Raw genomic sequence first — 15,223 nt, 5'->3', positions numbered from 1 at the left:
TTGTGAGCTTTTTAGTGCAGAGCTTAACACATTGGTGCTTACCCCATTTGGTCTTTGACTGCTTTGCAGTATTAATAAAGCTTTTTCATTTTATTCATAAAAACAGCAAGCCTGGTATTATCAGAGCTTCATTTTAATTTTGTTTTTGGCTTGATACTAGTTGTAACAAGAAAGCTTCATAGTTTATAATAGTTGGCAACTGTAGATATGTAGTATTCAAAAAAGTGCGGCAGAAATAGAGTACAGAAAACAAATGAACTGTTAAAAAGTATTTGAGTTACGAGCAAATGACTGTTTAATATCTCTTCTGGAGTTTGAACTGAACTTATGACCTACAGAGTTAATATAGAAATCTGTGGCTTTTACCAGGCACTCTCCTGAGAACAGAGAACAGCATCTCCACTCCCAGCTATTATTCCAGGGAATCTGTGTATTGCTCTGGAGGTGCCAAATAGAATCATAGAATCTTTTTGGCAGGAAAAAAACCTTTAAGGTCATTGAGTGCAACTGTTAACCTATCACTGTCAAGTTCACCACTAAACTGTGTTCCTAGGAACCTCATTTACATGTCTTTTAAACAGCTCCAGGGATGGTGACTCAACCACTTTCCTGGGCAGCCTGTTCCGATGCCTGACAACCCTTTCCATGAACTTCTGTGTCAAACAAATGTTTGTTGTAACAAATGATAAAAAGGTACTTCATGCTTGTGAAGATGTGTGGTGTGTCACAGCAGAAACATTGGGTATTGTTTAAAAAAATATCCATAACAGTAATAAGAAAATTGAAACTCGTTTCTAAGTGTAAAGTTTCATTATTTTTTACAGAAGAAAAAATGAACTGCTGATGTTTACCATTTGCCCAAGTATTTCATTCATGTATGTATCAAAGATTCAGTGCAGAAATAATAAAAAAATTACCTTACAGATTGGATTTGTTTGTTTGCTTTGAAGGTTTAAAAAAAGTTTATATACAGATGATTTGAGGTACAGCTCTGTGGATAGTATTTCCTACAGCTGCTAGTGAATTATGGGTCAATCTCAATTATCTAAGAAATCTCACATAGCTTGCCGTCTGAATCCCTGAATTATGATGCTCCTATGCCTTTACAGTGAAACTCTTCAATCACCACTACCCAGAGGCTTTGCAGTCTTTATGTGTTTTGGTATGTTATACAGGAACGCCTATGTTATAAGTGAAAATAACCTTTGTTTCTAAACTGTATGGCTGTCAGAACAGGAGAGGAAGTGTGGAAATAGTGGGTTTACCATAAAAGCTAGCAAAAAAAAATGGTGAAAGGGAACAGCTTGTGTTGTGAAGCATTATGAACAGTGACACTGTTTCCTTGAAGTGCTAAATACTTTGTTTGTAGTAATGCAAATATGCTACTGAGGTGTCTTCCACCACCACCTGGTGTCCTTTGAGCACAGCAACGAAGATTTTGATCTGTTGTATCCAGGCTAGTGTCCGTTATAATTGATGTATACTGACTTAATACACGATGTGATACAGCAGGTGGAAGAGCTTTCAATGAGGAGGGTAAGAAAGATACCGCAGCTTGTCTAAAATTTCTCTAGAACTGAAAAGCGAAGCAGGTATTAAAAAAACAAATTGGATACTCTGCCTCCCCATTTATGGTACTAAACTATAAACCATATTGTGTCCATTTGAAATTAGAAATAAAGGGCTTTAATTAAAAAGGAGTTATCAAGTTTATAGTAGATTCTGCCAAATTTGCATTTTTTTTAATCAAGGCAGTCGCTTGAGTTGAAAAATTAGCAATATTGTTTACTGTCTCAAGACAAATACAGGTGCTGAATGTGCTACTCTGGTTTCATTTTACAAGGATATCATTATCTTGCTAAATATGCAGCTGCGTAGCTAACAAATGCATGATAAATTTATTACTATTCAAAAGCTTGATTATAGCTGTGAAAAAGGGATTTTGAGCTCCTGACTTCCAGATGGGGCAGCAGTTCAGTGACATGTCAACTTAGAGTTTTCAGCATCTGCTTTATGTTAAGTCATGAGAAATTGAAACTTGTGTTTTCTGACTGAGGTTAAAAGCAAGGTAATGTCTCATTTGAGAGCAACCAATGTTGTTGGAAGCTTACAAGTGCTTTTAAAGAACTGGTCAAGGCTGATAGCTGCCACACAGCTTCTCAGGTGGGAGGCAACTTGTGTAGTACAACTGGAAAAGTGCTGCTGCTGAGACTCGCAGATTTGTTCAATACGGAAAAATACCCTAGTGGGGAGTAAGAGTATGGAAACTACCAAAACAATAGATAGCATGTATATAAATTCTATATCAATTTTGAACATGTCAGTGAATGACTTTGGCAACGTATTCCACGAGAAAACTTGTCAGTGAGTGTGGCAAGGGTTCATCAGCAAAGATGTTGAATACATTGATCAGATGTGTTTTGACATGCTGTGGGAACAGCGTGGTGTAAGAAACCAGTTATGTCTGGTCACAGACTGGTAAGAGATGTGCAGAAGCATAACTCCTCTGCCTTTACACCTTAGAACTTCCACATTCCTGGGTATCTTATCCCAAAATAATTTGGAGACAAGGTTGTTGGGGAGAAATTGTGTTAAAACTTTGTGTGTTTAATATAGGTTAGCCTCAGCAAGGGTAGAGGTTTTTCAGTAACGCAGTAAGGAGTAGTATTTGAAAGGTAGATTTCACAGAAAATGGAATTTCATCTGAACTAAAGAAAAAGGAGTTTAAGACATGCCGCCAGATAAAAATAAAGTAATGCAATGATGGAGAAAGATCTGGCCACTTTCAGCTGCTGTGCTGTGAAGTTTCAGATTCCACCTTGTACATAACACCGCAACTCTTGACCACACAGGAGTCTGACATAAGTCACCCCCCATTTTTTTGCATGCTATCGGTTAGACTAGGAGGGCTATATTTGATGTGCACAGACACACATACACACTTTTATATGAACATGTGTTAAGTTCATCTCATAGATGTTCTGATGACATCCAAAAATGGTGTCTGGGTTAGAATTTGAAAGAAACTGGCTGCTGTTCAGTCTGGTTTACCTGCCTCATTATTGCAAAAGCATTTCTTGCCTTGTACGAAAAAAGTGGGCTATATGCAGTGTCTCAGTGAATTGCTCCAGATTATGGATTAGAATTTTTCTGTAGGCTGATCACATCTCTGCTGCAACCATGCCGTAGAAAATGGATCTACAAATGAAAATATAATCTGCTCTGCATCTGTTTCTTCCTTATTCTGGTACTTTTTGTCTACCTTCTTTGTTGTTCTTGAACCCTTCCCCCCTTCAGGAAGCACTTCCTTGTGTGTCTATTGGAAAGGACCACATAGACACTTTTCCTTTGCTTTCAGGTTCTTTTCTGGGAAAAGAACAAGTCTCACACTGATGCTATGTGTGAATGTGAGCACAAGGGATCACTGTCTCCCCATGCAGTAATTTTGGAATGGTGAATAGAAAGCAAAAACTTACTATCTCTTACTTCTGGCTTAAGCACTTGGTAGTATTTACATCTAATTGCTGTTAATAGATTGTGGTGAGGATTGGAATAGATTTTTAAACAGGAAAAATGTGTTTTCTGACCTGTAGGGAGAAAGAAGTAATTATCGAAGTCTGTTGCCACCTGTGCTTCTCACTCTCTCAGCCCAGTTTATAATGTTTTCCTTCTTTGGGCTTCTGATTTTTGTATTGGAATAAATAATTTTGGGAGTTAAATTTTAAAACTTATCACAGAACCACAGAATGTTAGGGATTGGAAGGGACCTTTAAAGATCATCTAGTCCCATCCCCCTACCGGAGCAGGAAGATGAGTAAGCTGCTGAAAGGCTTTATGTTATATCATTAAAGAAATTTAAATAAGATCAGAAATGGTGTTTCTCTCAATGTTTGTTTTGGAAGCTTGCCTCCTTAAATTCCCAAATAGCTAATGTCTGGCACAAGGTAAGACAAACATAATTGTGCAGGTGGAGCTGTGCTGTGGCCACGTGTATTGAGGATGACAACCCTGCATCTGGGCTCAGAAAAAGGTGCCTTTCCAAGTTTAGAGACTTGTAGTTGAACAAATTCCCATGTAAGACTCTTGCTTTCTCTTCGAGTGTTGTAGTGCTCTTTTGCTGTGGTGTTTCTGAATAAGATGATGGATGGTCTGAAATTTGAGATGACAGATTTTCTCCTTAAATTTCTCATTCCCATGAGTTTAGTTATCTGATAACACGCTAGTAATAAAAGCAAATCGCTCTTGTGCAACCTGTCATTTGGAGCTAATTACAGGGGAAAAAGGACAGATGCTGAATGATGGATTGCAGGTATCCTCAGGAGTCAGTTTTGTTACAGATCCCTTGCAAATTTACATGAGGGAAGGAGAGGCAGGCAACAAAAAGGAGCTCCACATCTCTGTGGCACTGCGAAGAAAGGGATTCAGTCTAAATCACCCAGAGTCTGGTGGAAATTTGGATGGCACATCCAGACATGTGGCCCTGCTGCCCACCTTGCTGTGGCAGGTTTGGTGGTGGCAGCATCAGCTGCTTCCCAGAGCTCCAGGAGGATCTTCCCTGGGATCTGTGCCTGGGCAGAGTGTACTGGGCCAAACCTACTTGTGCTACGGACAGAGAATCTTACTTTAAGTGGTGTAAGCGACCTTACAGCAGTCAGCTGCAAGAGGATCAGGTATTTTGAGGCGATTGGTTTTGTATTTATCCTATAGGTGTAGACAGCTATGTTTTTGAAAGCTCCCTACTCCATGCCTCTGACTGGACTCACCCAGCAGCTGGAACTGAGAGACAAGAAGGCTTATACGTGTTTCCCTTTTTTCTGGAGATTAGGAATGGCACTTCTGGTGTATTTCCAGCCTTTGATGTGTTCAAATAAAAAGTCGTCTAGTGTTTTTAATGTTTTTAATGATCTAGCTTCTCATTGTTTTTAATTTTAAAAAAATGTTAGTGGTGCAACATTTCTATTATATTTAAAAATCAAAATGTACTTTTCCCCCACCCTGGTTTTTTCAGATTTTTTTAAATGTGAAAAAGGATTATTTAAAAGGATAGTTGGATTAAATAGAATTACACCCAAAGTGTTGAAATGGCCTAGTGCTCATGAGTAAGGGGAAATTTTATTGAAATCTTAAGAACAGGAGAAATCAATATTGCTGCAGTGTGCAGAAGTCCAAATACATCAATGCCTGTAAGCCATGTTAAGCTTTCTTTTGCAAACTTGAAGTCATAAGATCTGCTTTGTGTGTCCTGTCTGGACAAGTACACTGGATTGGGTCCCAAATTGGTAGTAAAAATAAAATCTATAAGAACAGGTTTGTCTTGGAAAGCTTGTGTTTGCATGTATTTGTGGATGGTGTACTTTAAAGAGCTTAAAGAATATTAGGTTTCATTGTTTAGAAGCTTTTTATGTGATCTTTGGGTGAGAGTCTTGGAAAGGAAAGGGCTCTTTTTTCTTCTGTTGGTATGTGAAGACTAAAGGTGAACATAAGGCGGGACTTGCTCTGTCATTCCCACAGACAGCACTGTGGTACTTGCAGGTGTGCTCCTGTGTGAAATACCCAGCTACTGTGCACAGTAACAACTGGAATCAGGTGAGGAGAGCCTTCCTTGGAAAGGCTACGGAGTTATACATAACCTTTAAACATGGCACTTGCTTGACACTATCTGAATACTTAGGCTGCTGGCCCAAAAGTTGGGCATGTAATTAGTGTGCATTTTTTAGCAGTGGAATAACTTGTTTCTAAGTTGAGAAAGAACACTTTTCCTGATTTACTTTTTGTATTTTTACATCAACTGGTTTGATGCTTACAGTTGGGCATTGATCTGTGACATGTTTTTAGCTAGTGTGTCACCTGAATATGTGAAAGACTTTAGTTCTGGACTGGTTAGTCATTCTCTCACCAATAGAGACAAAAGATTTAATTAATTGCTTTTGAAGTCAGCCAAATTAGTGCATGCTACAGTTCTTATCTACTGTACAGCTTAATTTACTGGTTATATTAAAGCTTTAAAAAGCTCCTTACATTTCTTCAGTAGAGAAAAAAGAAAATCTATTATTTGTCTCTTTGGAGTGTAAAACGAGGCAATAATGAAGCACCCTAATCCTTCTTGGATTGCATAAATTGCATAATTACTGGAAATTTATTTGCGTGGTGACTGCTTTGTTACTGTAATTGCAAATTGCTGGGCTTTTTTAACAAGCTAAGCCCACCTACTGCTGATCACCCATGAAGCCCATTCTTCACAGTATTTGACATGAGCTCTGCATAGATACAAACTATTTTACTGCTGCTCACATTTGGCAAACAACACTCTGCCTGCTCACAGCCACTGTAGAATATGAATAATAGCTATTAATAAACTTCATTGTTCTGTTTGCAGTAAGGATAGGGATCTCCTAGTAATTGGACAATTGTGCTGCTTTGCAAGTCTTCCTTGAGGAAAACTGAAGAACAACTTACCCTGTGGGAGTTTGCCACTAATGGGCCTCAGGTTTCATCCACTCTCCATGAGTCTACCACAGGCTTTTGAAGAATTAGAGAAGGTATAAAATTAAAGTAATATTTCTTCTGAAAGGTTCTGGGGGAGATTAACAGAGTACAAATGAGATTTGTGCTTTTTAAGAAAGTGTCTGCTGAACTGTTTCACCAAGATCCAATATGAGAGATATGAGAGAAGCAGAACTCATTTATTGTCTTAAAGCCTCCTAAGTAGGCAGACCTATGTGTAATCTTAAGTTTAGAGTGGCAATGACTGATGCCTCCGTGAAGTTCTGCTTGTCTTTCTGGCCAGGAGATTGTAGGGGTGAGTGGAAGTCAGCACACAGGATCGTTAAAACTTTCCTCAGGCTTTCGGATATAATACAAGTTGTGTGTTGAAGTTGAAATGAAACAACAAAACATATTAGATCATTAATACAATTTGTAGGCTGGAGGCCACTAGCAGTTCGTGAAGACTTTTCATGTGGTCCACAAAAGAACTTTCTCCTCGTGGCCATCTTATTGTAGATTATTTTTGCTGTGCAGGTCTCCAGCCTTAACTCCAAGCTAATAACTGAAACTTCACATTGATATTTTCTATTCAGAGGTGAATGTGTCTGTGACAAAAGGTATACCAAAGTTGGACTGTATCCTGCACTATACAGGCAGTCCAGAGCCAGTCCAAGTATTTCTGCTTCTCTTGAAATCAGTAAGGGTTTTGCTGCTGATTTTGCCTGGGTCAGGGTTTCATGGTGACTTCCCACCATTCTCCCTGTGATGCTATGGAGGAAGTACTTTGCAAGTAAAATGTTCAGAGCTTGCTCTGTTTGACCTTAAATATGTGATTATTTTACAAAATGCTCTTTTGTGAAGTAACATGGATGTTTATGTATTGGCCATATTGATGTTGAATATTGGTACAGCACTGAGCAGGATCTCTGGTTGGAGGCATCCTACAGGCTGAACCCAGTGGCAGCTTTGGTTATTCTAATAGGGAAGGAAACCAAAAAGCAACCTGGTACTGCTGAATCATGCCAGGAAGAAACAGAACAGAAATGCCAAGTGTTTTATCTAAGCACAAAGTGTCAAAATTTTAGCATGTCCTTAAGCAGGTGTTGGAGAATATGATAAATATATTGTCATATATACACGGGTCCTGCTTATTATTACTGTAACAAATTGCTTGTCAAAGACATGACATAGAAGCATTTGACAGTCTTCATTTTTTTCTTTCAAATAACATTGGTTTTCTTTTTTACTCGTAGTTGCATTTTTGCATTGAGACAAAAGAAAGCTGCTACTACTGGTTTGCTGCATTGCAGATGGTTAAAACTTAAAATTAAAGCTCACAAACAAAAGACAGTCCATTGAAGTCTGAGATCTAGGCTTAGACAGGTCCTTAAGATCTTGATGTCTAGAAACTTTGAATTCGCTTTCACAGGAATTATCTCACTGAGTTGAGCCAGGATTTGTTTCATTGCATGTTGCATGGTAAGAACTGTTTTGGTTTTGAATAGGAAATGGTAGGATTTGTTACTGTTTATCTTGAAGGAATGCCAAAAGAGCTGCATATATGTATTTGTTCCAGATTCCAATACCATGTCAGTGGGCAGACTGTAAAATCAGTATGTGGGTGGAATTCAGCAAGTGTCTTGCACTAGTTGAAAGGCTGAAGTGAAAAATGAGAGCTCCAAGAACATACTTGTATTTGGCAAAGGAGTGCCCAGAAAATGTTGCATTGTGACTTCCGAGGCTCAATGTCCAAAAGTATATTCCATAGTTTAGGTAATATTGATAGATAAATCCAAATGGGCTGTTGGATTGGATCTCATTTTTTCTGGTTTGTCTGCCTCATCATTCATCTTCCCATCTTCATTTTAAAAACTAACAACCCTAAACAGTCTGGCCTTCTTACTTGAATATTTGTAGTTTGTTTGCTGTTTATTTTTGCTGTCAAATATCTTGTAACCATTGCTGTTTTTTTCTGTTTGAAATTGTGCATCTGCTTTCCAAGTAGTGTATCTTAGCACAGTGGCATTACATTATTTAGGAAGGAGTGTGATTGTCACTGAGAGGCAAGCTGTGCTATGAAGATATAGGTTTCAAGTAAACTTGCAGAAAACAATATATCTGAATCTGTGCAAACTATAGACAGGCTAGAGTGTCTTTTCAAAGTATGGACAGCTTTCCCAGATCTTTATTTAATAATGATGATCAATTGATGGGTAGTAGTCACTACTTGGAAAATATGTATTTTATTTGGTAGGCATGCCCCCTCTAGGGGATTTGCTGTAGCAAAGTTTTATAGTTCATTGAGACATTAAATAATAGATTCTAGCAAGTTCTGTATGCAGGTTTTGTGTCTGATTTCATTGTAATCTTATTCTTCGGACAACGCTCTTAAACATTTCAGACTTATGTTGCACACTTGCAATGATTTGTAATTTGGAAGCTTTCGTTTTTTGGATTGCCAATTGGGGAGGTTGCCATCAAGCAGTGTTGGAAGAAAGATGAGCAGAAATAGGATCAAGAAGAGTAATTTAGAACTGCTAAACAGTGGGGCATTCCTCAGGCATTTTTGCTTTACACTGTCTTCTGGGCATCCCTGCTGTAAGACATTGCTTGAGAAAGAGGGACAGTGAAGCAATTGAGGAGTATTGTGTTGGTGGAAGCAGCTGTCATTCCATGACCTCTTGGTCTCCAGTGCGAAGTGTTCTGGTGTGGAGAGACTTTTATTCAGCAGCTCATCAGCAAAGTGCCAGATGTGTTTGCGACTGCTAATGGAAGTGCTGGTCTTGCAAGTGCTGCTCTGTGGTTAAATAGGGTGAGCTCCTCTGAAGATATGTGATTGAATTAGACTTTCCAATGTCAGGTTTAGCCACTCTGGTAAAAGGAATGGCCAAGAACTGTTGTTGAAACACTGGAGCAACTACAAAGCCTGCAGGGTACAGAGTACTGAAGCTGTAATAAATAAAAACCCACTTGTTGGGTTTCATCACCAGCATAAGTGGCAAAAGGCAAAAGTTCTGAATTCTTAAAAATATTGACATTTTTGGGAACATATGTGATTCTAGCACAGGATCCCCAGAATTATCAAGTATTGTTATTGTGAGTGATAAATTTTTTTGTCTGTTCAAAAATGTGCAGAGTATATCTTGTATTAATCATAGTAGCTCTCATTAAGTCCTTTTGCTATTGTAAATATATTTGTTTTCCATATATATGGCTGACATATGCCATTATTTTAAGTTCACTAGAAGAGTTGGATATATGCTGCTCTTGATATCTAACCTGTTCCTCTCTTAGAATGGAGGAGATTGTGCTATGTGAGTTTTCCCCATGTACTAAACTATATCCCATAACGAAGAACAATCCATTAAAATCTTACTTTCTCTAGGCTCTTAGGCTGATCAGAACCCTGATGGTGTATGTAAGAGGTGCTGCACTTGTGAAAGTAATTATTTCTTGCTCTTTAGGGAGTGTGATTTTGATTCTTGTCTGTCATCTAAGTGATTTCAGGGCAGTTACTCTAGATATATATATAATTTTATTTTTGTTTTGAGGAGTACTTGGGGATAAGTAGCCCCTGCTTATTTCTGTGAAGCATCCTGTCTTAAGTCCACTCCAGACTTTCTGGAGTGGTGACATCCCATGTGCTTGCAGTGGGCATCTTTGCTGAAGTGCACAGTCAGCCAAATGCTTCCCAGACTGTGCTACAAGATGCGTGATTTTTTTTTTTTTTTTTGCTTTGTTTCTGGGAATGACGTGCAGTCCTGGAAAGGAACTGGTGGAAACCAAAACTGTGCTGGTTTCTCTTCAGCACACGGTTTAAAACGTGTATACAAAATCAGGGTTTAACAAATTATTGCAATTTAGGTTCATTAAAGTTGTTCCGTTAATGAGCTGTTGTTTTAAATTTATTTGTATGATCCTGACATGTGCTTAGTAGTTACTTTTTTTAATGCTATAAATCATTGGAAATGAGGTCTTGCAATCAAACTTTGTGAGATGGGATCCTTTAGCCAGCACAATGGAATCCTGGTCCCCAACACAGCTCATTAGTAGCAGTTTTCGTCTAGGTAGGTATGGGGTCAGATCCCAAAGTAATGTAATCTGGCATAGTTTCATTGAATTCAAAAGTTACATACTAAAGGCTCATACAACTCCTCTGTTCAGACAAGGTTATTAGGGACATAGTTTAGTGCTAGAGTTAGGTTATGGTTGGACTTGATGATCCTGAGGGTCTCTTACAGCTGAAATGATTCTGTGATTCTGTGTTACAGAACCTGAGTTTAGACCTCAGTTGAAGGAAGGCCGAGGTTTGCAGAGTGGGACCATAAACAGTCCATCAGATAATGTGCTGGTGATTCTCAGAAAACAAGAGTCTGTCACTGCACATCCATCTGTAGCTCCACTGACAGCCACCCTGTCTGCTGTGCTAAGGGGACCTGGCCAGGAAAATTGGAACCAACTCCTTGGAGAAGGTCCTGACTAATTCTTAATCCTGATAAGTATGTGCCAGCCTGCATGAGGCAGATGTAGTCAGAAGACTGTACTCTACAGCACTAAGTGGCAAGTGGCAGACACAGGATTTCAAAATAACGGTGGACTGTAGGATTTGGATAAATGGAAATCTTGAAGCATGTCTGAAGTAGCAGTGACACGAGGGAAACAGGTGACTGGCTTATCTGATACCCTACTTTGTGGCAAGAGTGAAACTTGTCACAGTTTTTCTCCTTTGACTTTTTGATATGTGTATATGCCTTTTGCATCCTGGAGACAAAAAGACAGGGTTTGAACTTTTTCCTGGGAATCATGAGGATTGCAATCTTGCTGCATATGCTATTGCTACTGACCATGTTTCATACCAGCAGGCTTCTGCCTTTTCTGTATTTTTCATATATTTCTCTTCTGCCCTCTAAGCTTTGTGCTGAATCCAAGTTGAGAGGCTCATTCTCGCGTTATGCATTTAGCTTTTGATGCAAAAACTTCAGGTCTGAAATAATTTTTAAAACGTACCTTGAGGAGAGAGATGTATGCTCGCAGGCAGAGATTTCAAAGATCACGTTTTGGAAAAGGGCCTTGTTGGTTTAGTATATGTATATTGTTGGTCACTGATTTCTAGTTAATGTACTGGGAAAAGATTAATTTGATTAGGAAGGATGACATGTATAATCTTTCATTGAAATGTATCAGAAACTAGAACCTCCATGCTTAACAAAAGCATTACAGTTCTGTGCAGCGCAGAACTGTGATTCAAAACTGATGCCCTTCAGAGGAACAGAATTAGATACATTTTTATAAAGAAAATAGCTATCAAATTGACTGCAATGAATAACATGATTATGAAATTGAATATTTTTGATTTTTTTTTTTACTGTTCAAAGACTACTATTTTGGTAAACTAGATTTTGCCCATTATTTCTTGAAAACTGAATATATTGCTGCTGACATTTGAACAGTATAGATAACTGGCAAGTCATTCTTCACTCCCATTGCTGTGGATATCCTTTCCCTTGTTTTAATTAAAATCTCAAATAACCTTTCTTTCAAGAAAATTTTACTCATTATAGGATTTAAAAAAGCATTTGTGAAACTTATATGTAACTGATGTGCCCTAAATTGCAAAGGCTATCAGATATAACCTCTATTTTGCAGAGAAGCTCAAGGTTGAACAAGCTGTATAAAGCTGGTTGTTGCAATATCAAGTACTTCATAGGCAGTAGATGATGTCCATGTGCATGTGGCGGATATAATTGAGTTAATTGTGAGAGCATCCTGTCATGCCAGATTCCTGTGATGTTGAAGGGATCACTGAAATTAATACAAGTGCACTGTGATTACTTGTTCTCTTTTTCCATTTAATGAAGTTGCTTATTCCACTCCCAAGTTTCAGCCTGAACACTACAGTAAAAACCTGCTGCTGCTTGGTTTTTTTTCCATCTGAGGATGGAGGGATTCGTTATATCTACTGGTTCTGCTTCCATTGCTACTGCACTGTATTTTCTTTTCACTTTTAGACTTAACTGCAGGATGTATTTAAATATGAACAAGCAGAACAGTAGAGAGTAGTGTCTCTGGTAGTGTTTTGTCAAAGTCAACCTCCCAGAACCAGTACTGGAGTACTTTTGCCTAGCGCAGTGTCTCCGTTTGTTATCCTAGATGCTTAAAAGTCTATGCACCGAACATCCACAGCCTCAAGTAACGCAATTATTTCTCCCATTTACAATTTGAGATTGTTCAGGCTTGGTTTTGGTTTTGGAAATAATCGATGATACTGTCTTGAGGTGTCTTTAAGATGAAGGTGCACACTCTGCTACTGTATATTCTTGTAACTACACTGTGACCAACATAATTGTCTTTAAATGACCACTTACACTATTGAGAATTCAGGATCTTAGGTAGTCAGTTGAAATGTGTCAGTGTAGCATCAAACTGAGGAATAACAGGGCCTGCCTATGCTGAGTTCTACCTAATGAGGCTCTGATCTTTTTTCCTCCTTTTCATTTGTTCTACTAAATTGGATCTATGCATGTTCATTTTTAATACTTATGAAAGATTTTGTGGAAATATTTTAATAGTTATAGCCCATATGAGAGAGAGTTAACTTTTTTAATAGCAAGTGCATTATGTTTTGCAAAGAGGGAGAAATCAGAAAAGACGGCATGTAAGTTCAGAGCAAACTGTCTAATCCTCCCTCCCTGTCTCAACTCCGCTGCCTCAGCTTTGTCTACCCCAATCTCCTTTAGCTCTCATAATCTCAAGTTAGCAGGACCATTCAGTTTCCACAGTCATTGTAGGCCAAGTCTTTTGGCTTTTGCTTCAGCATCAAATGGTGGTGATGTTTTATACTCCACATCCCTGTTCACAAGAAGCTCAGTTGTTGTGCACCCTCAGCAGCTATAGCAGACTCGGTTGTTGCCATCAGATGACGGTGTGAAGGACCTGAAATGATGAGCTTGGGTGCAGATGTGTGAGAAAGCTGTTCAGCATACAGCTGTTCCCTGGGACTGTATGAGTTTCTTCATTTCCCCATCCCAGCACAAACATACCAAAGTGCTTAGTCCTAGAAAGATTTTTTCAGAGCTCTAAGAATGGACTGTGTGCATCTGTGATACAGAATACTGCCTGTATAACAGAATAGTATAGAGGAGGGGTGAGCCAAATCACAGTATGTGTCCAGGCAAGAGGAATGCAGAAAGATAACTGGATACACTTCATGCAGTATAATTACACAGTAATATAACAATAATGTAAAATGTAGAATTATTTTAGGAAGGGATTGTGAAAATATAGGTTTAACCATGCGCATGTACCCAGCAGAGTATTTTTTCTATTGTGAGGCAGCTTTTAAGTGAGAGATTCACTGCCCTGCTGAACCAGTGAACTTTCCCTCCCTATTAACTCCTAGAATTTCTACTGCTCACTATCTATTTGCTGTTATCAGGATGCTATTAACTATCTGGTGACTTCTTGTGCTGTTTCAGGTAGAAGGCAGCACATTGCAAGCAATACTGTTAAGATAAAACCATGTTGTACTCAAATCACCAATTAGTTGTTTTTTTTGGAATGGGATGCTCAAGAGCTCAGTATATGCTGAAATGTTTTCAGTGTACAGAATGTGAGCCCCTTGCAGACCAAGTCCAGCACTAGGAAGAAGGCATTTGCATTTCCCAATTGTACTGTTACACACACAGTTAATCACAAAATATTAATCTGGGATTATATTGATAGTGCCATAAAACTAGCACATATTTCAGATATTAGGTAAATAAATCAGCAGGTAACTTCTTGTAGTGTCAAGGGTTTGCTGGTACATTATTCATGAGCTTGATTCTCCTGAGCTGGCTGAGGGATGGAAGAAACAAAAAAGGCAAAGAAACACTGGCACTAACTGCCAGTCTATGTTGTTAGTGCTGAAGTTTTCAGGCATGATTCTTGTAATTTAGTGTGATTGAACTTGTACTTATTGTCAAAAGTCCTTGAAGTTATGTTTCTCACCAGATCTGAGCGGAATACACTTGCAAGGCCCTCTTCTTTGTATATTCTGTGTATCTGAAGAAGGCGTAAGGGGGTTCTTTGATTATTCTGTATCCTGGAGAGAATGCTCAGCAATCCCTTACATTTTAATGCAGTACAGAGCAGAAAAGGGAAAGAAAGGATTCCACGGTAGTTTTGTGTAGAGCATATACTTACATATTTGACAGGAAACGTGCACACTCAGTGGTCATCAGGATGCTTAAATTATTTCCAGTAGCAAAATATACACAATTTATGCCTTATGCTGGGTTATTCTACTCTGAATGTTACTGCCTTATTGAAGAAACACTCAAACAAGGACTTTATGAGCTTGTTAACATGAATCTAAATCTTTCTATATGGTGATCATATTAAATTTTGCATACCGTTACAGGAAGGAAATTTTGTATTACACTTCTGTTTTTATAATTTCCAGTAGTCTTGTTTATCTTTGATATTACTGATTCTTTTGAAATACAGTGTTTGTACCATACTCAGAGTAGTATTTTTTTAATAATCAAAGTATGGTGAATCTCTTGTCTTTCAGAAGTTTTGACGTTGGATTACATCGCTTTCTGGTCAGGTAAGAGAATGTGTATTTTGAATTGCAATTCCATATTAAAAAGCATTTCTGTTATAAGTGGACATGGCTGTGTGAACTCAATACTACTTGATATATTTTTGTGACAAGATCCTCATTTGTCTTTTGCTTATATATTAGTTTGAGAAA

The 15,223-nt window shown here is 38.3% G+C and overlaps 1 protein-coding gene across 4 annotated transcripts in view; it reads left to right on the top strand.

The window, feature by feature from the left end:
• HHAT (hedgehog acyltransferase) overlaps window positions 1-15,223 on the top strand; it is a 153,664-nt gene that overhangs the window by 17,681 nt on the left and 120,760 nt on the right. For 3 of the 4 annotated variants that reach the window (XM_071806017.1, XM_065835929.2, XM_065835930.2), the window contains one exon: window positions 15,041-15,076. The exons of the other annotated variant lie outside the window; for it this stretch is intronic. In XM_071806017.1, coding sequence (XP_071662118.1) covers window positions 15,041-15,076 — 36 coding nt within the window. The remainder of the gene's footprint in view (window positions 1-15,040; window positions 15,077-15,223) is intronic. 4 annotated transcript variants of the gene reach the window in all.

The sequence above is a fragment of the Patagioenas fasciata genome, chromosome 3 (assembly GCF_037038585.1).
Source record: "Patagioenas fasciata isolate bPatFas1 chromosome 3, bPatFas1.hap1, whole genome shotgun sequence".
In the NCBI taxonomy this organism is placed as follows: Eukaryota; Metazoa; Chordata; class Aves; order Columbiformes; family Columbidae; genus Patagioenas; species Patagioenas fasciata.
The sequence above is the reverse complement of the archived record's forward strand: the minus strand, read 5'-3'. Positions and strand labels throughout refer to the sequence as shown.